Source organism: Bos indicus, chromosome 23, assembly GCF_029378745.1.
Source record: "Bos indicus isolate NIAB-ARS_2022 breed Sahiwal x Tharparkar chromosome 23, NIAB-ARS_B.indTharparkar_mat_pri_1.0, whole genome shotgun sequence".
In the NCBI taxonomy this organism is placed as follows: Eukaryota; Metazoa; Chordata; class Mammalia; order Artiodactyla; family Bovidae; genus Bos; species Bos indicus.
The window spans coordinates 45490011-45513288 of record NC_091782.1 but is presented as its reverse complement, the minus strand read 5'-3'; the positions used below and the strand labels follow the sequence as shown (position 1 = coordinate 45513288).

Genomic DNA, 23278 nt, shown 5'->3' with positions numbered 1-23278 from the left:
TTCCCATCCCTTCCTGACAAACTTTCTTCAGTAATTCTCCGTGAGCTTAAGAAATAAAATCCAACCCCCTAAAGAAAAAAAAAAAAAAAAGACTTCATTATTTGGTTTCAAAGCCCTTGTCCTTGAGCAACCATCCTTTTCTGCTTCTTTCCTTTCTAGTCAGAGTTCATTAAAACGTAAAGTCTTCATTATCTCCCTGGTCGTGGGAAGCGAAAACTTCGTTCTTGCTCTCTTGTCCTCCGCCATGTGCATCTAGAAGATTACCGTGATGTGCTGATTCTCTCTCTGCTGGATCACGTCTTTTCTCCGTGCCCCTTCTGTCACTGCCCTCCAGATGTGTCTGGTGGGCTCCTTTGTTACGCTCCACCACCTGTCTGTTCACACTCCAGTTCAAGATGCCGTTGGCTGTCACTATAATATTTCTCGGAAACAAATCTGATTGTGTCCTGGTCGTATGTCTTCTCAATCAGGCTATTTAAGGCTGAGTCCCTCCCCAGCCTAGACACTCTTGATGTCATTTACTTGTCGTACTTACCTTTTCTTTTCTCCCTCAAGCGGCTGTCTCCCAGCATGCAGTGCGGTTTACTTGGTTTTGCTGTGTGTTGCCTGCTCTCCACCCTACCCCCAGTGTAAGCTCCGTCAGTCGGTATTTTTATCTTCTGTTAACTGACATAGCCCAAGTGTCTGGTACGCAGTGAGCATTCCGGAAGTATTCGTTGAACGTAATAATGTCAATTCCCATTTTCAGATTCCCGTCCATCTCCCTCTGCAAATAGGATGAAACCCAAACACCCAGTTTTCCGAAGGCTTGCAGAGTCTGGCTCTGGACCCATGCCCGCCTCTCAGCACTGACTCCCCGTCTCACCCAGCGTAGCTGACTCCGCTGGTTCCCTGGGTTTCTTACAGCTCCCAGGCAATGCCGTATTCTTTCAGCCCGCTCTGTTCCTTTTGGGTCTCTTTCTCCTTCCAGAGATCCACTTCTCTTCTTCCCCATGTAGGGAGAACGGTTCCTTCTCTAAAATCCAGCCCCAGATGGCACACCCTGGGGTCTTCTCCAGTGACGAAGAAGAGTCCGCCCCTCTGTCCTCTTTGCCTCTGTTGAATTTGGCAGTTTCCCTCTGACAGCAGAATTTTCCACACTGATGCCACTGTCTCCTCCTCTAGACTCTGCCCAAGCATGTCCAGTTCTTCGGTGTATCTGTTCCAGGAAAGATCAGTGTCTGGCTCACTATTAAGTGGTCACGTAAGACAGTGATGGAAGAGAGGGGTCCCCATGCACTGAACCCTGTAATCAAAGGGTTAAGTGCTTTCGCCATGCAATGTGTTCAAGTTGTTGAGTGCTCACCACCGTCCCCCAAACTGATGGCCCCACAGTGTTCCCTGATTCCATGAATGGAGGGGGCCATTCCACTGACATGATCCATGGGGCATCAGGAATGATCTGCCTCCTCCCCCTCAACCACCCATCAGTCCTGGGTCCTGTTGACTTGGCTTCCCAGACGTCTCTAAAATTCATCTACTTCCTTTCAGTCTTGCCCACAGCCTTTACCAACCTGCCATCATCTGTCACTGTCGCACACTGCCTGGCACATGGTTGAGGTCCCATATATAGGTCTGTTTTTATTTAAATTGGAGGATAATCTCTTTACAGTATTGTATTGGTTTCTGCCGTACATCAACATGAATCACCAATAGGCATACATATGTCCCCTTTGAGCTCCCTGTATCATATGGCCAATTCCCACTGGGTATCTGCTTCACACATGGCAGTGTGTATGTTTCAGTGCTGTTCTTTCTCTTTCTGTTGAATAATTGAATCTCCTGAGTTCAGTCCATACTGGATGACAGCAGGTAAAACATCAGGCTGTAAGACCGAGCTTCAGAGATCAGCCTGTGTTGCGAAGTCCAGGAGTTTTTCTGAAGGATTATGTTAGAGGCTCAGCAGAGTGGTTCTGTGTTGGCCTTAGCTCTAGATGTAACTGGACTTTCTGGAAAGGCAGGTCCCTCCCTCCTGCCTTGATTTTGCCAACAAGGTTACCTTCTCTTTACCTCCCTGAGATCTATGGATGCTCAAGTACACTGGAAAAGTTTTGTCCCAAGTGGTAAAAGGAGTAAGAGAGATTGTGGCCCTTAAGAAAGGGTCCCCGAGGCATTATGAGTTTGAAGGTCTTCATGTCCTCAAATGTCAAGTTGTTGGGATGAGTCTGCTGCTGCTGCTAAGGCGCTTCAGTCGTGTCCGACTCTGCAACCCCATAGACGGCAGCCCACCAGGCTCCACCGTCCCTGGGATTCTCCAGGCAAGAACACTGGAGTGGGTTGCCATTTCCTTCTCCAAGCGTGAAAAGTGAAAGTGAAGTCGCTCAGTCATGTCCAACTCTATGCGACCCCATAGACAGCAGCCCACCAGGCTCCTCTGTCCATGGGATTTTCCAGGCAAGAGTACTGGAGTGGGTTGCCATTGCCTTCTCTGTGGGATGAGTCTAGATGGTACCTAATGTCACTCTCCACTCTCAGTTTCTAAGAATTTTTTATTAAAGCAAAGTACCAGGAACAAAAAGACCTAGAGGAATTAAAGCAATTATAAGATCTACTGAAGTGTGATTCTGAAAACAGTCAATTGGATTTTAAGGTGGAGCCACTCATTCAGTAGAGTCTAGTGCTTCTGCCCGTCTGGGTGAAGCATCATCCTAGGAAAGAGCGTCGTGGGTGGTGGAACGTGTTGGCATTGGAATGGACGGTTGGTAAATGTTTTCTCCCTCTTTTCTCAGCAGACGGTGTTGTAGTGATAGCGTCTGCCAAGTCTTACTCGAGAAAGTGCTGCACCGGTAGTTACACTGACTGTCATCTGACTCTTCTCACGGCCTGTCCTCGCCTTGTTGGGAGTCTCTGTGTCAGGAGGGCTCTGCTCCTCCTCGTCCTCCTTCTCGAGCCTAGGTTAAGGTTGGCCAAATCCGTTTTGGGTGCTCCAGATCCCCTAGGCTTTGGCTGACTGTCACCAGCCTTTAGAACATGTTGGTATGACTCCCATTCCAAAAGGCAAAAAGAGAAACGGAAGTTCGGTCACGTGGTTTCTGTTATCTGTAACCATGGAAAACGTTGGCCATCTGTGAGGCTCCCGTTTTAACACTTTTCTTTCTCCTTTTTCCATCTCCTCCTCGGGAAAACAAGCTGAGGAAGTGGAGAGGCTGGCGGCCATGCGTTCTGACTCCCTCGTCCCAGGTACCCACACCCCACCCATCCGGAGGAGAAGTAAGTTTGCCAACCTGGGGAGGATCTTCAAGCCTTGGAAATGGAGGAAGAAGAAAAGCGAAAAGTTCAAACACACGTCTGCAGGTAAGGTTATTTGTTTGCCTTGATTTTTCATTGGGCATCTGTTGACTTCAACTCAGTAGGTTTGTTAGTAGAATTTAATTACAGTTGGCTGCCTGAACCAAAGGGAAAAAAATCAAGCCTTGGAATTGCTCTCGTGTGGAATAATTCTTCAGTGTGATTGAAAATGGCTTTTAGATCCTATGTGTTTTCACGAGTCTCGGGCTTTTTGTTGGTGCTTTTCGGTTTATACAACCACCACTTTGATTTGATCTATAAATATCTGAACTTAGCACTCCACCTTGCCCATACTTGAATGCTTTCATTCCAGCGTTGACAATCCATTTCTTATTTTTTATCCTTATTTTCCCTCCTCTGGTTAAAAATCGACACAGAGCAGAAAGTAAGTTGTATATGGTTGTTGGCAGATAGGAATAGGTTTTTTTTTTTTTTATGGAGGAAAAATCTTGAATAAGTGAAGCATCATTGTAAAATGACAAAGGTAACTCTCTAGTTCATAGCCTAGTCGACAGCAAGGGAATCTGGGTACACTCAGCATGGCTGGGGTCTGACGAGCCCTGACTCTGGAGTCAGATGACCTAGCTTCAAGTTCAGCTCTGAAACTTGTTAGTTGCGTGACCTTGGTTGATTGAACCTTGCACCCCAGTTTTCTCGTTTGTGAGATGGGGTGAGAATGGTACCTTACGAGACTATGTATTAGTAGGATGTTCCTGGTGGCACTTTATGTGCATTTTTTTTTTAATAGGTAAGAGTATTACACAGAGAAATGCCTAGGGAAAGAAATGCTAAGAGTTCTGGTTTCTCTGTGTTGGGTTTGAGATGAGATGATGGAGGAACCATGCAGATTCATTCTCTCTGTTTCATTCTGATTTTGATAACGTAAGTACACAGGTCATCTAGGGCCACTCTGGGGCTTTTAGTTCCTTCTTACCCCATGTCCTGTTCTCCCTCCTCCTCAGAATCATCACTTTCTCTCTTTCTTGGTCCTCTTCCCGCTGTGGCTCACTCCCAAAGTGTGAAGTAGGCAATCTGCTTCTCGTACCTTGTCTACAGATCTGAGAATTTTCATGCTGGTTGCTTTGAGGAATGAAAGAGAAAGAGATAGGAAAGTTGCCAAGTCTTGAAATCTGTACCAGTGTTCATGTAGCCATCCCCAGTTGCTGCTTGTTTCTGAGATGGATGCCTCCATGTCCTGTTGCCATCACTTGTTCATTCCTGAGATTAGAATGAATCTGTGAATTGCATGAATCTCTAAATTGTCACCCCGCTGACAGTCTCTTCACCTGAATGCATTCTCCCTGGCTTTTTCTCCATTATACAGGCTTATTAAGGTATCATAAAGCGTGTAGGTCATTTACATATCTCTAAACACTTCTGAGAGGTTTTCATGCAAGCAAAACTCTAAAAGGATGACTCTCCTATATCCCCCCAGAGTGAAACAGAAAAGGACACTCAGAGCATTGCCTGGAGAACAGAAATATAAATGAAATATATTCTCAGGCAAAGTGAGAGGTCAGATGTGAACAGGAAAGAAACAGGGAATGTTCTGGAAGCACTGGAAAAAAATAAGATTCCACAGATTCCTTTGTGGTCCTCCTGACTGTGCTATGAAAACAGCTTATAATGAAACAATCCTATATAATACATTTAAATAATGGCCATGTATCAGCATGAACTCCTGAATGATGCTGTAGCGGATGCATTTCCTCTGGACAGTCACGAGCTTGGCTTGGTCCATTTGGCAAGACCGTGGGGCGAAGCTCCAAGGCTTCTTGTGCAAAAACGCACCTGAACCGTTGTGCTGACTTCTTTAAGGTATCAGAGAACCTGTCCTTTGATGGATGCAAATCCAGTGGCATCAGACTACTCATGAACCATTAAAGTCTGAAAATTTTTTCATTTAAAACTTTAGAGAGAAAGAATTAAGACCTGAGATAGGCAAAATTGCAACTTTAATCTTTCTTAGTATTAACTCATCTTAGCAAGTTGTTATGACCTCAGTGGCCAAACTGATTCATTTGGCAGATGAATGTAATATTTCCATGTGTTTTACTTATTTTTTAAAAATATATTTATTTTATTGTTTGGCTGTGCCGAGTTTTGGTCATGGCACGGGGGACCTTCTGTCTTCACTGCAGTGTGTGGGGTCTTAGTTGTGGCCTGTGAGATCTAGTTTCCTGGCCAGGGATCGACCCCCGCCCCCCTGCATTGGGAGCGTGGCGTCTTAGCCACTGGACTACCAATGAAGTCCCTGTGTGGCTTTATTTTAAAGGCCAGTCAGCTCCTGAATTAGAGAAAATGGAAGCTAGGCTGTGGGCTGTCTGTAAACCATGATAAATGGATGGGTTATATGCTGTAACCAGCTAATCTGGTTTTTAGTTTAAGTCAGTGGTGTGCACTGTAGTATATTTTGTTCTTAACTGGATTCAGAAATATTTTTCCTGATTTTTGTAAATAAGGAGAGACTTCCTGTGCTAGTTCTTAACTTCACAGAGAAAACAATGACAACTGAAGGATGTTTAACATGATAAATTGTGTGTATGATCAAATAGTACTTTAAAGTACAGACTTTACTATGCGTGGCTAAGCGTCAAGTATACAAAAGAATTGACTGATTGTGGGAATGTTAATTGGTTGATCAATTTCAACCATTATGCAAATATTTGTTGTGTGTGTGTGTGTACATATGTGTATGTAATGTATTTTCATATGTAAAACAATTTCCACAATTTTAAATACACAGAATAAGCCCAGATATTACATTTATGTTATGTATTTGCATTTAAACTTGTGTGCTTTCTTGATTACACAAAAGGACATTAATACAGTGGATACTTGGCCTATTGTTATTTCCACAGTGAGTTACATTTCTAATTTGCCAGAATTAGCTATACTGTAGTTTCCCTGTAACTCAAGTTACAGAATGCATGTGTCTGTGTATACAGCATTTTCAAAGGTGCATCCAGAAGTCTGGCTTTGTAAGCCATATTAGCAATAAGAGAACCACGTTGGAAAATGATGAGCTCAACATTTTCTCAGTCTTGGCATCAGCAATTACATGAGTTTATCAAAGACCTATCTCCACGTTCCATGCTGCTCAAACGTCTTTGTATTCCAAGCTAAAGGCTGGTGTCCTTAAAAGGTCTTCAGCACTGAACTTTGGATGGTGGTGAAAGCCCAACAGGACAGGGAGCTTCTCTCAGAAGCATCCGGTGTTACACGAGGGTAGGAATAAAACAGGAATGGATAGAACACCACATCACAGGTCCTCGTGGAGATGATCCTGACACGCCCTTCGGCCTGCCCTCAGGTGCCCTGCCCAGGTCCTGTGATGCACTCAGCCCGACAGGTCCAGCTTCTGTAGAATCAGCAACAGATGTCCAGCACACACCCCACACCTGCCCCAGGGGCAGAGACAGGTGACAGCATCCTGTCCGAAATCGAGAGGGCCTCCCCCAGAGTAGTCAACCACAGCCATCTTCTCCAGATCCCTTGAAAATGAGGACTGTATTTATAGAAAAGCAGAACTGGCAGGAATAAACTGTGAAGATGCCACCAAATTACGGTTTTGTTTCCTCTTGACAGAAAATCATAAGCTGCAGGAGTTGGCCCTGGAAATCTACCATGTGCCAAAATTCCCTTTGTGCTTCTAAAGCTTTCCTGCATCCCTAGGGCTTGAACAACAATAAAAAAAATAATACAAACCTTGTCCTGAGTGCCATCCACATACTGACACTGGCCGTGGGGTATGAGCGTGAGCGGAAACCAGATCTTGTGGGTTTGGCATGCGTGGTGTCGTTGGAAGAGGCAGACAATCAAATTGCAAGAGTAAAGGTTACGGTTACGGTTAAGATCACACCTGTGATAGGACAGCGAAGGGAAGGTACTCAAAAGAATGGTGGAGAGGGGGAGCTTCAGGGAGCAAGGAGACTTTCCTGAGAGAGAGAAATGTGAGCTGGGATCTGAAGGAGAAGTAAAAATTTATAAAATTAGCATTCCAGGTAGCAGAAATGACATGTGCAAAGGTCCTGTGGTGGACAGAGCAGGAGTGAGCAAGCTAGGAAAGCAAAAATCAGTGGCTAGAGAATGGAAAGCAAGGCATATGGGATGGACTGAGGCTGGAATGGTTACCGGAGACCGGAGCCTCGCTGGTCCTGTATCCTGTAGGAAAAATTAGACAAGAGTGGGCGTGGCTGCAGGAAAACCAGTTAGGAGGTTGCTGTGCAGGTGCTGGTAGGTTGGACTAATATTTGGTGATAGAATAATGGGTGGATTTAGGAGATGTCATAAGAAACTAGTGACAGGAATTAGCAACAGATCAGTTGGCAGAAGAAGAGAGAAGTGTCACATCTGACACTCTAATGTTGATCTAGGGTATATGGCGTGGCCTTAAAAATGAGTCCTTTGGGAGAGTGACAGGTTTGGAGGAGCGGAGGCAGGGCGGGGAAGTGCAGGGGAAATGGTTCTAATTTTAGGTCTCTGTTCGAGTCAACTTTGTGATACCCAGTGTTGGCATTGAATATACAGAAGGCAGAGGAGAGGTCTGCTCTGAATTTACTTTGGGATCGCGTGTTGATTAGAGCGATGACCATATGTGAGCTTGGCAAGGGAGTGAGTAGGGAAAGGGAAGAAAATGGGCTGAAGACTGTCTTGTAGACAGAGGAAGAATGTCATTGCTAGTGACTGGACAGAGTGGCCTGAACCTGTGAAGGAGGAAGAAAGATGTAGGAGGAAAACCAGAAGGATGTGAAGACAGGAGCCAAGAGACAAGAAATGTTTCAAGACATGGGGAATGATGACCTCTGTTCATTGCCATGAAGAAGTCAAGTGAAAGAGGTACAGAAAAATGCCCGTCGGCATCAGTGATTCTGGTCGTCTAGAGTTCACTGAAGTTAGTGAGAGGTGGATTCTTTGGGAGTAGGTGCCAAATGAGTGTGGAGTGAGAATTTAGCAGGAAATAAGGAAGAATAAGTTCTCAAAATGTCTGGCTGTCAAGTGGAGAAGAGAGACAAGACCAGAATGGATGGTGGAGGACACGAATGTGTCTTCAGGGGCTTGTACGTGTGCATTTTGCTTGGGAGGGACTGTGTGTGTGCCTTCTAATTTGTTGCTGGCGTTTTATGATGAAGGGGACAGAAGCAGGAGGAGCCAGTGTGAGGAATCCAGTAGAAAGAGTTAGAAAATATGAAACCAAAAGGGTAAGAGGGCTGAGATGACAGAGGTAGTTGGGATATAGAGCACCGATGGGAGAATTAGCATCTGCAAAGGGCTAAACAGCCTCCTCCAGTGAAGCAAGGGAATCAGAGGGCCTGGTTTCCTGGTCAGGTAGGAAGTTGGAAGTGACCCTGAGTCTTCCTAGGTGATAAATAAAATCATCTCCTACCAGGGAGGAGATGAGGAAGATGTGCAGAGTTAGGCCCAATTCAGGTCGATGGTGATGAGTCTGCATGGCTGTCTGAGCACAGCTATGCATAAAGCAGATAGCTGGGTCTGTCCATGGCTGGAGTTTTGCCAGATGGATAAAAGGGCAAGATAGACAACGGGGATTATTTATGTCAGTTTCCTGCAGCTGCTGTAACAAATCACTGCAAGTTTGGAGGCTGAGAAGAGCAGAAAGTTCTTCTCTCATAATTCTGGAAGCCAGAAGTGCAATATCAAGGTGTTGGCAGGTTGGTTCTTCCCAGAAGCTTTGAGGGAGAATTATCCCATGCCTCTCGTAGCTTCTGGTAGCTACTGGGCAACCCTAAGTGTTTCCTGGCTTGTAGCTGCCAGACTTGAATCTCAGTCTTCACATGGTCCTCATCCCACCTGATTTCTCTGTCTCAAATCTCAGTCTCCTTTCTCTTAGGAGGAGAGAGGAGACATTGCATGAAGAATCCATTCCATATCCAGGATTGTTGTTCAGTCGCTCAGTCATGTCCAACTCTTTGCGACCCCATGGACTGCAGCACACCAGGTTTCCCTGTCCTTCACTATCTCCTGGAGCTTGCTCAAACTCATGTCCGTTGAGTCAGTGATGCCATCCAGCCATCTTATTCTCTGTCATTCCCTTTTTCCTCCTGCCCTCAATCTTTCTCAGCATCAGAATCTTTTGCAATGAATCAGCTCTTCACATCAGGTGACCAAATTGTTGGATCTTCAGCATCAGTCCTTCCAATGAGTATTCAGGGTTGATTTCCTTTAGTATTGATTGGTTTGATCTCCTTACAGTCCAATGGACTGTCAAGGGTCTTCTCCAACATCACAGTTCAAAAGCATCGACTGTAGCCACAAAATTAAAAGATGCTTGCTGCTTGGAAGAAAAGCTATAACAAACCTAGACAGCATATTAAAAAGCAGAGACATCACTTCATCAACAAAGGTTCACATTGTCAAAGCTGTGGTTTTTCCTGTAGTCGTGTATGGATATGAAAGTGTGACCATAAAAAGGCTGAGCGCGGAAGAACTGATGCTTTCGACTGTCCAGGACAGATGACTGCATCCAGAGATCCTTAACTTAGTTACGTGTGCAAAGACCATATTTCCCAGTAAGGTTCATTGATGAAGGTTAGGTCTTGAACATCTTTTGAGGGGATGCAATTCATTCCAATGTGCTCCTAGAATTTACATTGGATAGGAAAGGAGAGGTCCAGTGGGTTGAAAGGAATTTTAAAAAATCAAATCTTGAAGACGCTGATGAGTGAAGGAAGCAAATTGTAGAAGGATGGACAGAGTGAGATACGTTGTAGTTTTTACAGCAGTATATATGCCCTGAAAACAGTGAATGGGAATGGGAGGGATTCCTGATAACTTCAACAGAAACTGTAACATTTTATTTCTTTTAAACAATATGAGGCAAAAAGGTCCAGTATTAATGTGTATCCTGGGTGGTGGGTTCGTGAATGTTATTCTCTACAGTTTTCAGTATATTTGATATTTCCATAATTTAAACAAAAGAAATAACTCTAATAAAAAGTGACTTTAAGTTCCAAAGAAGTCAAAGAATTTTAAGACGGTCAGTGGGATCGGTTGCCAGAAGCAAGCTGGCAGGACAGGAGCTTGTGGGTTCAGAACCGCGTTGTTGAACTTGCGATCTTCAAAGTTATGGAGACAAAATGCAGACCAAAGCTTTGGAAGTGGGTGGCTGAGGTGGAGGAATAGGTCAGGAAGTTATTTAGAGTGTGAGAAATGATCCTGTCCCATACGTAGGGCAAACACCCTATGTATCTCTCTTATCGCAAAATCTTGTGCTGATTTAATTTCCTATTTTCAATCAAGTAATGAAAGGAACTGTCCTTTGATTCTGCTGTTCAACTAATTGTTCATTGATATGTTCTTGGAAAGATTCTGTTTCTTTTATTCCAGTTGAGATGATTCAGCCCATAATAATTTCAGGCCAGTAAAGTACTGCAGTTTAATTCATAGAAAATCAAAGGTTGCTTTTTAAACATTTACTCCAGCTATTAACAAACCCTCATCTAGCACAGGTCAAGTTGTGTCGCAGCAAGGCAGCGACTTTCAAGCAGAAGTGATGGGCGGTCCATCTGCCTGGCACACAGTTGGGAGCCTGAGCACCAACCCCTGGGTTTTGTTTGCTCTGTGAGTACTAAGTCATTCAGTCATGTCCAACTCTTCTGCAACCCCATGGACTGTAAGCCCGCCAGGCTCCTCTGTCCATGGGATTCTCCAGGCAAGAATACTGGAATGGGTTGCCATTTCCTTCTTCAGGTAATCTTCCCAACCCAGGGATTGAACCCACGTCTCTTATGTCTCCTGGCAGATGGGTTTTTTTCACCCCTAGCGCTGCCTTACTTGGCTCCAGCCCCACCCAACTGCCAGCAGTGTTGAAGGGCCAGGCCTGAAATGTGTTGGGAGCTCCGTTCATATTAATAACAGGGTCCAAGAACAGTCTGCATGACTTGCCCAGTGTTTTTCTGTATAGCATGACATGAATACAACTGTGGGTAGGAGATGCTTAGGGACTCACGTGAGCACGGAGCTCCAGCCTTCTCATTAGGTCCCCAGACTGATTGCCCTCCAGCTGTAGATTTTGCTTATCTCACACCGCCCCTCCCCAGAGCAGGAGCCAACCCTGAACCCTGGCTTGTACCTACTTCAGCTACTTTCTAGTCGCCCCTTTCCCTCAGGGCCAGACTCTACTTCCTTTATTTCTTCCATCCATTCATGCAGAGTTACTGATATCTTTGGCAGCCATTAGCTTCAGGATTCCCTGGGTAGCCCATGTCTCTAGAATTGTTCTTCTTCAAATAAAACTGCTTAGATAGTGAAAGTAAAAGTGAAGTCACTCAGTCGTGTCTGACTCTTTGCAACCCCGTGGACTGTAGCCTACCAGGCTCCTCTGTCCATGGGATTCTCCAGGCAAGAATACTGGAATGGGTTGCCATTTCCATCTCCAGGGGGATCTTCCTGACCCAGGGACCGAACCCAGGTCTCCTGCATGCAGGCAGACGCTTCAGCCTCTGAGCCACCAGGGAAGATAGTGAAGACAGTGTAAACTGGATTCTGCCTTTGGACCTGGTGTGTTGGCTTCCTGGCTCTGAAGGGAGAGTCTGTCACTGATATCCAGGACAGTTGGCCCCCCTGCTAGCCCCACCTTGCTGATTCCTGTCTATTAGGGATCCCTAGCATGCTGTGTGATTGAGGCAAAATGTTAGTTGCTCAGTCGTGTCTGACTCTTCTGCAACCCCATGGACTATAGCCTGCCAGGCTCCCCTGTTCATGAAATTCTCCAGGCAAGAATACTGGAGTGGGTTGCCATTCCCTTCTCCAGGGGATCTTCCTGACCTAGGGATCGAAGCCCAGTCTCCTGAGTTGTAGGCAGATTCTTTACCATCTGAGTCTCCAGGGAAGACCTAGGTCACCTGCAATTCCTGGAAGAGAGAATGAAACCCTAAACTTTTCTTCCAGGCTTATCGTGACATCCTTTTCTGGCATAGAACTGAAAATCCCTTTCACAAGTGGAATCATTGCCTCAGATCCGGCACAAGACTGGCTGTGTTCACTACGAAGACCCTCTGGATCATCACTGGCACTCTTGAGTTGGAAGTTTTTTTCCTTCCCATTCAGGTGGAGAGCTGAAACTGATAGATAGACAACATCAGTTATCATGAATAGACACATGTGTGCTTGGAAGAGAGCTGGTTTAGGACTTTGTGCCCTAACTTTAATGTTCTCTTGTAGCCGCGCTTTCCCAGCTGACAAGGTAATGTTATCCGCCTGGCCAGAGGTTAGAATTTCAGACTTCTGTAAACCGCAGCAAGTCTAGAAATAATACCAGCTTGGCGTGTTGCACCCACGTATATGTACCAAGCACTGCCACTGTGCCTAAAGAAGGCAGCAGTGACGACAGAAAAGTCCCCCATCCCCCAAAGGTTATGGCCTGAAGGGAAAACCAAGTAATGAAGTCAATAATTACAACAGAGCATTGGGTTGGCCAAAAAGTCCATTCCAGTTTTTGCATTATATGGTATGGGAAAATCCAAATGAACTTTTTGGTCAGCCCAGTGAAAGTGATGGGAGACACACAAGAGCTCCAGGAACTCAAAGGAGACAAAGCCAGCTGCACTCTTAACTTACCAGGAAAGGTTTCCTAGAGAAAGGGGCATTTAACTAAGGGGTTAGGCAATGGGGGTGAGAGAATCTTCTCTCCCAGTGGAAGGAAGCCTGGAAAAGAGGACAGGAGAGATTGGCTGTCTACAGCTTGCAGAGAGGTGGTGGTTGGGAAAGGACTGTTGGCTTAGAGGTGTTCAGAGCATGTGAGAGATGAGGAAGAAGAGGTGGGCAAAGGTCTGCTCTTAGAGGTTCTCATGAGAACATCGTGGAGTTCTCATCAGGCTTTTTCCTGATGCATTATCCTCAGGAAGCTGTCGGAAGACCTGCCTTTTTGAAAGCTCCTTTTCTATATGATGGGGAAAGTTTGCAGGGGTACCCAGTGCTGTTAATGTAGCTTCTTCTATATATTTGTGTTTGTAATGACAGAAGATTTGCTTGTGAGAGAATCAAGATACCTCATTGCTGTCACAACCAAAGGAATATGAAGTGTCTCTGGTTCTGGTAACAAGGAAAGTGGTTAGCAGGTGGTTGATTATACTGTGAGCGAGAAATGAAGATAACCAAGACAGTTGCTGGAGATATTTAGGAGACAGAATGAGCAGGACTTGATTACAGCTTGGATGTGAAGAGTAAGGGAAGAGTAAAGAGCATGCTCTGGTTTTTCTCTTGAGCAATGACATGCCAGTCAGATGGATGGAGGTACCACTTACTACATCGTGTTTATGGGGAAAATTGAGCATATATTTGGAGGCATGCTGGAGGGATATTAAATATAGATGGAAGATACTGAATACAGAGGACTGGAATCAAGAGAGGTCTGGCTGGAAATGCTGATCTGCAAGTTGTGGGACCTGGATATTCGTTGAAGCCATGGAATGAAAAGTCCAAAGGAGAATGTCCCATGGGAAGCAAAGAGGGGCTTTCAGAGCCCCCTGAGGTCCCCTGACCTGTAAGTCAGGAACACAGACAGAGGAGTCTACGGAGAAGGTAGACGAGGCCCGCTGGAGTTAGGAGGAAAACAGGAGGGGTTGTTGGCTTCCTTGTCCAGATCTCAAGACAGGAGGGGGCTCCGGTCTGCCAGGACCTGACGAGATAGTCAGGACTGAAAAGTGCCTGTTGGGTTCAGTGACAACTCATCACTGGTGTCTTTGGGAAGAACAGTTTCAGAAAATCCATATGGCTTGGAGTTTAGAAAGCTTATGGTTAAGGTGTAAATGAGCACTGAGGAAGCAGACTTCTTTTAAGGAGTTTGGCTAGAAGGGAGAAGGAGAAATACAGAGTAATCACCAGAAGGGGTATGAGCTTAAGGGAAGCGTGTTTTGAGATTGATTGGATTGTGTCAAGATGCAGAGTTCGCCTTCACGTGGCTTTAGCATTCCAGGGGAAACAGAAACATCAGCGCAGTGACTGTGGAGGCAGATTAAGTGTGTCTCCACACATTTTTCAGTGACGACAAGTCTCCTGACGAGGAAAAACAAACATGCAAATAATCAGAGCACTATTGAGCATCTGATTTTAATAAGAAATCATCAAGTTGTGTAGCTCTCAGCACCTGGCTGGATCACAGTTCTCCTTGTATGACTGGAAAATTCAGTTTCTTCAAGAACAACAACAAAAAAGGCTGAGCATGGACAGGTACAGAATCTTCTTTCCTGCGTACCCATCATGGCCCAGAGCGGGAACATCTAGGGGTTAGAAGGCAAAGTAGACTTAGTGGTCCTATTTTTAAAGGACAACTCTAGGAGGGACAGGCTAAAGGTTGTGAAAATCAGCCCCCACCTGGAGTGGAGACTGTATAGAAATCATTGTTTCCTGTTGAAGTGAACTTTATGCAGCGTGCTTTGCTTACATGTCAAGACTGTGAAGTCTTTGATGATGGCAGTCCTGCCTGCCTTTGCCCCTCTGACCCCCAGCATTAGGTAGAGCACCTGACATAGTGGGTACCCAAGCGCAGTGGCTGGCCAGCTGTATTGTTGAGGTCCTCTAATAGTCTGAAAGTGGAGAGGTGAGGGCAGCAACTGAAGCATAAGCCAGAAGGTCCCCGCCTTGGAAGGACTTCCATGATTGCTCTTCAGTTTATCAGAGTTCATAGGTCAGGTTATCTGGGCAGTACTGTTGCTTGGGTTATCTGTTGCTTGGAATGAAACACCCCAAAACTTAGCGGCTTAAAGCAATGAACTCAGTTGTATTACATCCTGTGACTGGGCTCAGCTGGATGGTTCTTCAGTCAGTCTGCCCTGGGGCCTCTCACGTGTTTGCAGACAGATGGGACTGGAGGCTCCTGGGGCCTCCCTCCTTCTCTGGGTCCTCACAGAGCCATTCCACGAGGTCTCTTCCTGTGGTTTGTCCAGCAGGGTGATTCAGGGCCCCCAAGAATGCAAAAGTAAAAGCTGCCAGGCCAGTTAAGACTCTTGTCCAGAGTTGGCCCAGTATCACATTTGCAGGGTTCTGTTGCTTAAAAACAAGTCACCGGAGCAGCCCAGACTCTTTGTTGAAGCAAACCAAGCAAGAGTGTGAGTACCAGGAGCATGGTTCATGGGGTGCCGTTTTTGCAAGCCAGCAACCTCCATTGTCAAGGTGTAAGAAAACTGCGAGTGCTGCTTATTCCCTTCTTTCCATGTATAATGTGCTGTAACAGTTTTGTTGATAACAAGGGAAATTGTTATAATCTATTGGGTTTTCTGGGAATGTGAAATATGCACGACCCTTTCCATGCCATATTACTTTACTCTCACAACAGACCTGCATGGTGTTATTAGGCCCATTTGGCAGGTGGAGAAACTGATGATTAAAGCAGCTAAATATTTTTCAGTTAGAAATGGCAGGGTAAGAACTTAAGCCTGGCATCTTGTCACTTACGTTGCATTTTGGATCCATGAATATGGGAACTCATAATTTAGATGCTAAAACATACCATTCATTTGCACTAAAGTGATGTTACAGGATCCTTTCCTTTTCCTACTTATCTCTAGAAAGCTGAAATGTGAAGGAAGAGAATCTCATCAATAAACACGGACACTGGAAATCATGATTTCTTTCTTGAATGCCCTTAGAGGCAGGGGTTAACAACTTACCCATCTTTGCATCGCACAGTATCTAGCTCAGTGTCATGTACATGGCAGATGGTTTGTTTGTTTATTGACTAAGAAAGAATACAATGAACTGGCTCCAAGCAAATACCATTCAAAACCATCGCATTTCTGTTGGCCCTGGAACATGGCATCTTTCTGCTATAGGGCACACAGAAACAAAAGATCCTGGATTAGGTGAGCAGTCGTTGACAGCCTGGCTTCTGGAGCAAGTGCTTGTTTGAGGGCTGGACATCGGCAGAACTGATTCTGAAAGGACACAAGCTTCACAGCATTTGTGATGAGGCGTCTGCCCGGCCACTGACTTGCAAGGTAATCGGAGTTCCCTGTGACGAGGCGGTGTGAACCAGTGGTTAAGGCACAGACCCTGCAGCCTCTCTGCTCAGGTGTCTCAGGAAAGTACTTTGTAGTCTCTGACCTCAGTTCCCTCAGCTAAAATAGGAATAAACCCAACACTTCATAAAGCTGTGAAGATTGAAAAAGGAGTTGTGGAAGCTCTTAGGATAATACCTTGAACATAGTTAAGTATTTTGTAAGTTTTATCTGCCATTATTTTTTTTTTCCTAGAAGTGCTTTAGAAAGCAAAGAAACATCCAAGAGTAATGAAATAGTTATTTCATAGTTTCAGCTTTTGAACGGTGTATGTGTCAGACGACAGTTATGATGAGCTCCTCTTAGACGTGTGTGTGTGTGTGTGTGTTCAGTCATGTCTGAACTTTGGTGACCCCATGGATTGTAACCTGCCAGGCTCCTCTGTCCATGAGTTTTCCCAGGCAAGAATACTGGAGTGGATTGCCATTTCCTTCTCCAGGATATCTTCCCCACCTAGTGATCGAAGCCACATCTCTTTCATCTCCTGCGTTGGCAGGAGGATTCTTTACCGATGAACCACCAGGGAATGTTTATCTGGGTACTGGGTGTAAGAGTTTGCTTTCAGACACCTTGTACAGTTCCACACAGCTGAAGTTTACCCCGCATTTTCCTAGGTGCCCACAGGTTAGTTCACTCAAGTATTTCCTCTTCTCTGTGAATTTACAATTAAGTGAACACACACAATGGCCCCCGAGGAAGTGCTTCATCCGGTTTCTCCTCTGCTACATCACAGGCAGAAATACTGATTATAATGAGGTACTCTTGGGGGAAAAAACAATGAAGGTGTAATCTCCTGAAAATCAGATCTCTGTGGCAAGTCCAGACGCTCAAAAGTAGACAAAGACATAGGAAGGAACACCGACCGTGTACTTTATTTTCCAAACCTGGACATCTTTGACAGTAAAATGAGATGTCATTACTACTTGAGCCAGGACAGCAAGCGTGAAGTGGGTCTGTGCCAGGCAAGGCAGGGAGCATAGTGACTGTGTGCAAAGCCACCTGGACAGAAGCTACAGGCCCTGAGACCGGTTCTGCTGTGCAAACACAGCAGACGTGCCAGTTAACTTGAAGGGAGAGTGGAAGGGGCCGCTTGGACTGAAACTCTTAAGAACATGCACACGGCCCTCATCGTCTGCCGGTTCAGTTGGATTCATCAGTGGTCACGGAGTCTCTGCATCTTTGCAGAGTTCAGTATCTGTCTGCAGCCCTCAACTGTGTCTCTTTTCTTCAGCACTTCTGCTGAATGTCTTGATTGGAAATTTTGTCCCAGGGCCAGTTTTTTCCACTAATTACGGATTCTCTCGTCCTTCAGCGCCTCTCCCCACAGTGCTTGACTGTGCCTGTCGTCAGCTCCTGGGCCAGCAGGCGCAAGGACGCTTTTCCCACCTCCAGCCCCTCCAGGCATCTCACGCTCTACTGCAGCCTCTCGCTGGACCAGACAGTGTGCTCCACTGGCCCTGAGCTCTTCCCGTCTGTGCTCAGAACATTCTTCTTTCTTTATTCCCCTTCCTCAGCTCTATTCCCTCCTCATCCTTTCCTCTGGAAGCTCTCATTTGTCCCCTCTGAAGCTCTGATGCCTCCTAAGTTCAGTTACCTTCTCAGACATTTGCTGGCTCCTTGGATTCACATCTCCATGGGCAGGTCCAGCCTCCACCCTGATGAAGCCAGCCCTCAGCTGGACCATCCCACTTTTATTCCCAAATAAGTACATGGGCACCAGATGCCTCATTTCTGCCCTATCAGGCTTCCAGTCCAGAAGTACCTTGACTATGTGATGAATCACCATTCAGTTTGGGGACATTTGCATCCAGCCTGTATGTTAGTTCCTTATCTGTTCCCATTACAATGTGTGTCTCCTTTCTGCACGGTCGCTTTAATATATGCCTCATTTCATCATGCTTTGCTTTATTGTGCGTTGAGGATGATGCATTTTCTGCAGATTGAAGGTTTGTGGTAGCCCTGCATCGAGCAAGTCTTATTGGCGCCATTTTTCTGATAGCATTTGCTCATTTTGTATCTCTGTGTCACACTTTGCTCATTTGTGCAGTATTTCAAACTTTTTTTATCTGTTATAGTGATCAAGAATCTTCGATGTTATGCTACAACTTGCTGAAGACTCAGATGATAGCGTTTTATTAGCAATAAAGTATCTTTAAGGTATGTAGGTTGTTTCCTAGACAGAATGGTATTGAACACTTAATAGACCACAATATAGTGTAAACATAACTTTTATATGCACTTGGAAACCAAAAAAATTCATGTGGCTTGCTTTATCATGATAATCCCTTGATTGCGGTGGTGTGGAACCAAACCCACAATGTCTCTGAGGTCTGCTGTGTTTCCCTTCCTGCTGTGTTTCATCTTCTGTGTTTCCCCAGAATTCTTTAACCTTTTCCCCTTGGACTTTTATTCACTATGAACATGGTAATAATGTATTAGCACTAGCAATAACAGTGGTAGCAGAGGATAGTTGAGTGCCCACTGCATGGCGAATACTCAACGAGCTGTGATATAGCTCTTACAGCCTCAGCAGTTCCTCCTAATATCTGTTTGAGCACTTACTGAGCAGTTACTGCTAATACCTGTTTTAAAGATAAAGATAATATGAGGCCTAGGGTCAGTGACTTCCCCTGGTCACTTGGCTGGTTAATGGTAAAGCCCCTGAAGGGTGTTGGAAAAGACTCTTGAGAGTCTCTTGGACTGCAAGGAGATCCAACCAGTCTACCCTAAAGGAAGTCAATCTTGAATATTCTTTGGAAGGGGTGATGCTGAAGCTGAAACCCCAATCCTTTGGCCACCTGATGCGAAGACCTGACTAATTTGAAAAGACCCTGATGCTGGGAAAGATTGAAGGCGGGAGGAGAAGGGGATGACAGAGGATGAGATGGTTGGATGGCATCACCGACTCAATGGACATGAATTTGAGTAAGCTCCGGAAGTTGGTGATGGACAGGGAGGCCTGGAGTGCTGCGATTCATGGGGTTGCAAAGAGTCAGACAAGACTGAGTGACTGAACTGAACTGAAAGGGTTTGAATGCAAGTCCATCTAATGCCGAAGTCATCTAGGCTTTCTTTGCTCAGAAATATCACTGTTACATGTGACTTGAAGCAGTCAAAAGAGTGAAAAGGTTGAGATGTACGTATATCTAGGTAGACGTGTTAAACACACTTGAATTCAGGAAGCAGGACCCATTAAGAAAACAAAATAATGTGAGAAAGAAGACTTGGTGATTTAGTGATTAATGCTGGCATTCCTAAGCAGAGAATGATACTTATATGATATATATTAACTTGTCTCAAAAGAACACGACTTCTTATGTGTTGGTTGATTTGTACTGGGGCTGGTTTTCCTTGTACAGTTAGAGGAAATAGAGGAATGACCTTCCGCAGTGGATCAATTATGATTTGGGGCTCGTTTGACTAAAACAAATTTCAAAGAACCTTAATGGGAAAATAGATGGGGAGCCCACACATGAATCGAATCGTTTCTGAAGGTCAGTTTTAAAGGTCTTCCTTCTCTCTCTCAGCTCAGGGGTGAGTTGGGGTGGGGGCATTGCAAGACTATAACGTGTGTTAACTATTCATGAAATCCTGTGAATGAAAGGAAGCAGTGTGTTCCAAGAACCTGCCTTGAGTCTGACCTGGGGAAGGAGGCTGTGGGTGATAACCTCAGATGCCACAGAGGACTTCCCTGTCTAGTCCCAGTGAGTTATTAGTCAGCAGCGCTCTGAGAGGGCTTTGTGGGGTAGAAGTCAGGGAAGAGAGGCGATGATGTTCAGATGCAGATGTCGTTTCAGCATAGAAGAAGACTATTGTAACATTTCGTCTATTTTTGTCCTCCAGTTAGCCCAGTGTGAGCTTCTAAAGAGAATGAATATCCCTTCTGTGGTCGTAGCAGCCTTGCTCTGTCCTTGGAAAGGCTGCACTGTTCGTTGGTCTGGGGTTTATAGTGCCTGGCTTCTTGGGAGCCGTGAGAGGCTCCGCAGTTGTAGGAAGCTGCCTGCTACCCCTGCACCTGGCTGTCAAGGGCGCCCGTGTAAAGGGTCTTTGAATGCTTCCCAGCCTCCAGGAAGGGCTTGTATAATGCAATAGTTTGAACAGCATGCTAATTACATTTCCAGGTGTTTCTGTGAAGATTCTATGAAGCGATTATGAACTGGCATTTTACAATATCATTTTACAATAATGTATTCCTAAATGGGGAAAAAAAATTATACAATTTCTCCACCATGGCACAAAACTCTTATTTCATGCATGGACAACTGGAAAGATTTATTAACAGAAAATTTGCCATTACGATGAGGATCCTTCTTGCCTGCTGCATGAATGACTAAAACTTCATTTGATAGATTTGGGTCAGGTCAGTATTTACAGAGGTGCTCATGATAACGGGCCTTCCTGATGGCCACATCCGTTGCTGGCTGTTCTGTAAAGACCAGTGGGCTCTTGTGTGTTGAATGCTAATGGAAGATATATAAATATCTCTAAAAAGAGTCGACTTATGGTATTATCACAAACTGTCTCCCCATGTAAGGAAATTAGTGTCATAATTTTGTGTCTAGATTCTAAATAAGCTTGAGAGTTTTTTTTTAATAAAAATTTCCATTAAAGTTTGAAAATTGAAAATTCACCCTGTATCCTACATGCTTATCAGTTACGTTCATTTACATATGTATCTGCTCACATTCATTCAAAGTAACTTCACAAAGATGAAATCAAAATATAAATGTTACCGAACTCAATTTCATGTGCCCAACGCACAGTGAGGCCAGACAAACCGAAACATACGATTTTGGAGCACAGAAAGGTTTATTGCAGGGCCATTCAAGGAGAATGGGTGGCTCATGCCCCCCCAGACCTCACACTCTTTTAGGGTTTCAGCAAAGCATTTTTAAAGGCAAGGTGAGGGGGGGCTGTGGTTGGTTGTCCCAAACTTCTTGGTGTGGGAATCCTTTGTTCTTGCAGCTGTCCACATAGGTCCTGTAAACCTCCAACAGGACAAATGTTATTCTCTGTGCTGCAACTTTTTATCTCTATATGAATGGAAAAAAATGTTATGTGTATTTCAGGCAACATCCTTAAAGCAAAAAACAATAGAATGTGAAGGTTAAAGAAAAAAAATCTAATATGGAGTTAATTTTTATCCCACTCTCATTTTAATTTTTAAACTTAATGTTGGGTCATCGTAGAACTCTTGCTCATAGCTATGATGGCTTCCTGATGACTGTAAGACATTTCCCTGAGTGTGTGCTGTTATAAATAACCCTGCCAGCGAAATCTGTTTGTGTAGCATTTCTGTATTGTGTACTTTTTTCTTTAGGGTAGAGAATTGGTTCTGGGGCTCAATGTGTTGTGGGTAAATATTTTTTGTCTCTTGCATTCCAGAAAGGTTGTAATGTGGTGTGAAGGGTAATGACTTTGCCCTCAGCAGGGCTGGAATATAAGGATGTGTAGGGGTGTTAAGTTCTAAGTGTGGTCAGGGAGAAATCAGGCAGGGAAGAGTAGGCTAGGGTGTGTATCTAGGATATTCCAGCACGGGACAGTGTGTCCAGAGTGGCCCTTGGGTAAGCTGTTGGGATCTTTGGCCTCTGTTTGGACCAGTTTCTTTTATGGTTAATTTTACACTCCTGGTGTGAATGTTGCCCTGCACTCGTGTGTGGAGTGCATGCCTTGCATGTCTTCCCATCAGAATGATGGAACTTTGGTGAGAATCTAGTGAGAGCTGGCTGGAAGATATTTGGATATTACCAGTATAAACCTCAGAAACTGTGACAGACACATTATTTACAAATGGTCTCTGATAATGGGATTAATAAGAAAAAATAATGCTCCAGGAAATAGTTGGATGTTTTATAATAGTTCTTTATCTAAGGGGAATTGTATGAAAAGTGGAATTCCTTCAGCCAGTCACAGGAGTCTTTACCAAAGAAGATATGATACAGGTTTGGACCCACAAGTGGGTGGGTCTAGATCCACCCACTTTGGGTGTTACTAGATCTTCAGTTTTTAGGCAAGAGGAGCAAGTACGTGAGAGAGGCGGCTTCTGAGGGACCAGAACACAGGCTCTTTTGTGTTATAATAGGGATTCCAGACTTTATCCTGTAGGCAATGGGTCACCATTAAAGGGTTTAATCAGGGTTTCAAACACAGTTTGTATTTTCAACTTAACAAACTAGGCAAAGGAAGTAACTCGCAAATCAAAGAAGAGTATAAATGTCCCATAAATATAAAAGCATATCACTCTTACTCATAATTAAAGAAACACACATTGAAATGAGTGAGATACTACCATTTTTCACTTATAATTTTGGCAAAGAGAAGAAATTGAGAACCACACTGGGTCAGCTGGTGCGAGAGCAGAGTATGAAACAGACACTCCCATGCGCTGTGGGTGAAAGGATGAATCAGTGCAAGCTTTTAAGAGGACAGTTTGGCAACAGTAGCCAACGTTTTAAACATTCTTACCCTAGACCTTACAATGCATCATCCTACCAGATGGTAAAGCAAGGAAGAACACTCCAGACAGAAGATGCTACAGAGTTACAGATCTGAGGAGGGGCAGGCACAGGAGGAATTGTACTTTTTCAAGGGCTTAACCCACATGTATGCTTGCAGTAAGATGGATGTGTAAGGTTGTTTGTTACAGATTGTTTATAATATCAGAAAACCGGAAATAAGACAAAAGCCTGCAGTGGAGGGCTGGTTATATAAATCATGGTCTTTTTACAAAAAGTGCCAATGAGCCACACACACACACAAACACATCTCTGAAGAGATATGAAGGGAACCTTAGGATGTACAGGTAAGTACAGAAAGCCATGTGAGATGCAAACAAAAGGTGTATTATCTTATTCATGATTATTGTGTTTTTTCACTTCTACATTTTGTCTTGCATGCTCGCTAAGGTGTTTCATTGTGTCTGACTCTTTGCGACT

General features: G+C 44.6%; 1 protein-coding gene across 8 annotated transcripts in view; it reads left to right on the top strand.

Moving 5' to 3' along the window:
• PHACTR1 (phosphatase and actin regulator 1) overlaps positions 1-23278 on the top strand; it is a 521847-nt gene that overhangs the window by 317851 nt on the left and 180718 nt on the right. For all 8 annotated transcript variants that reach the window (XM_070778380.1, XM_070778378.1, XM_019986131.2 and 5 more), the window contains one exon: positions 3169-3333. In XM_070778380.1, coding sequence (XP_070634481.1) covers positions 3169-3333 — 165 coding nt within the window. The remainder of the gene's footprint in view (positions 1-3168; positions 3334-23278) is intronic.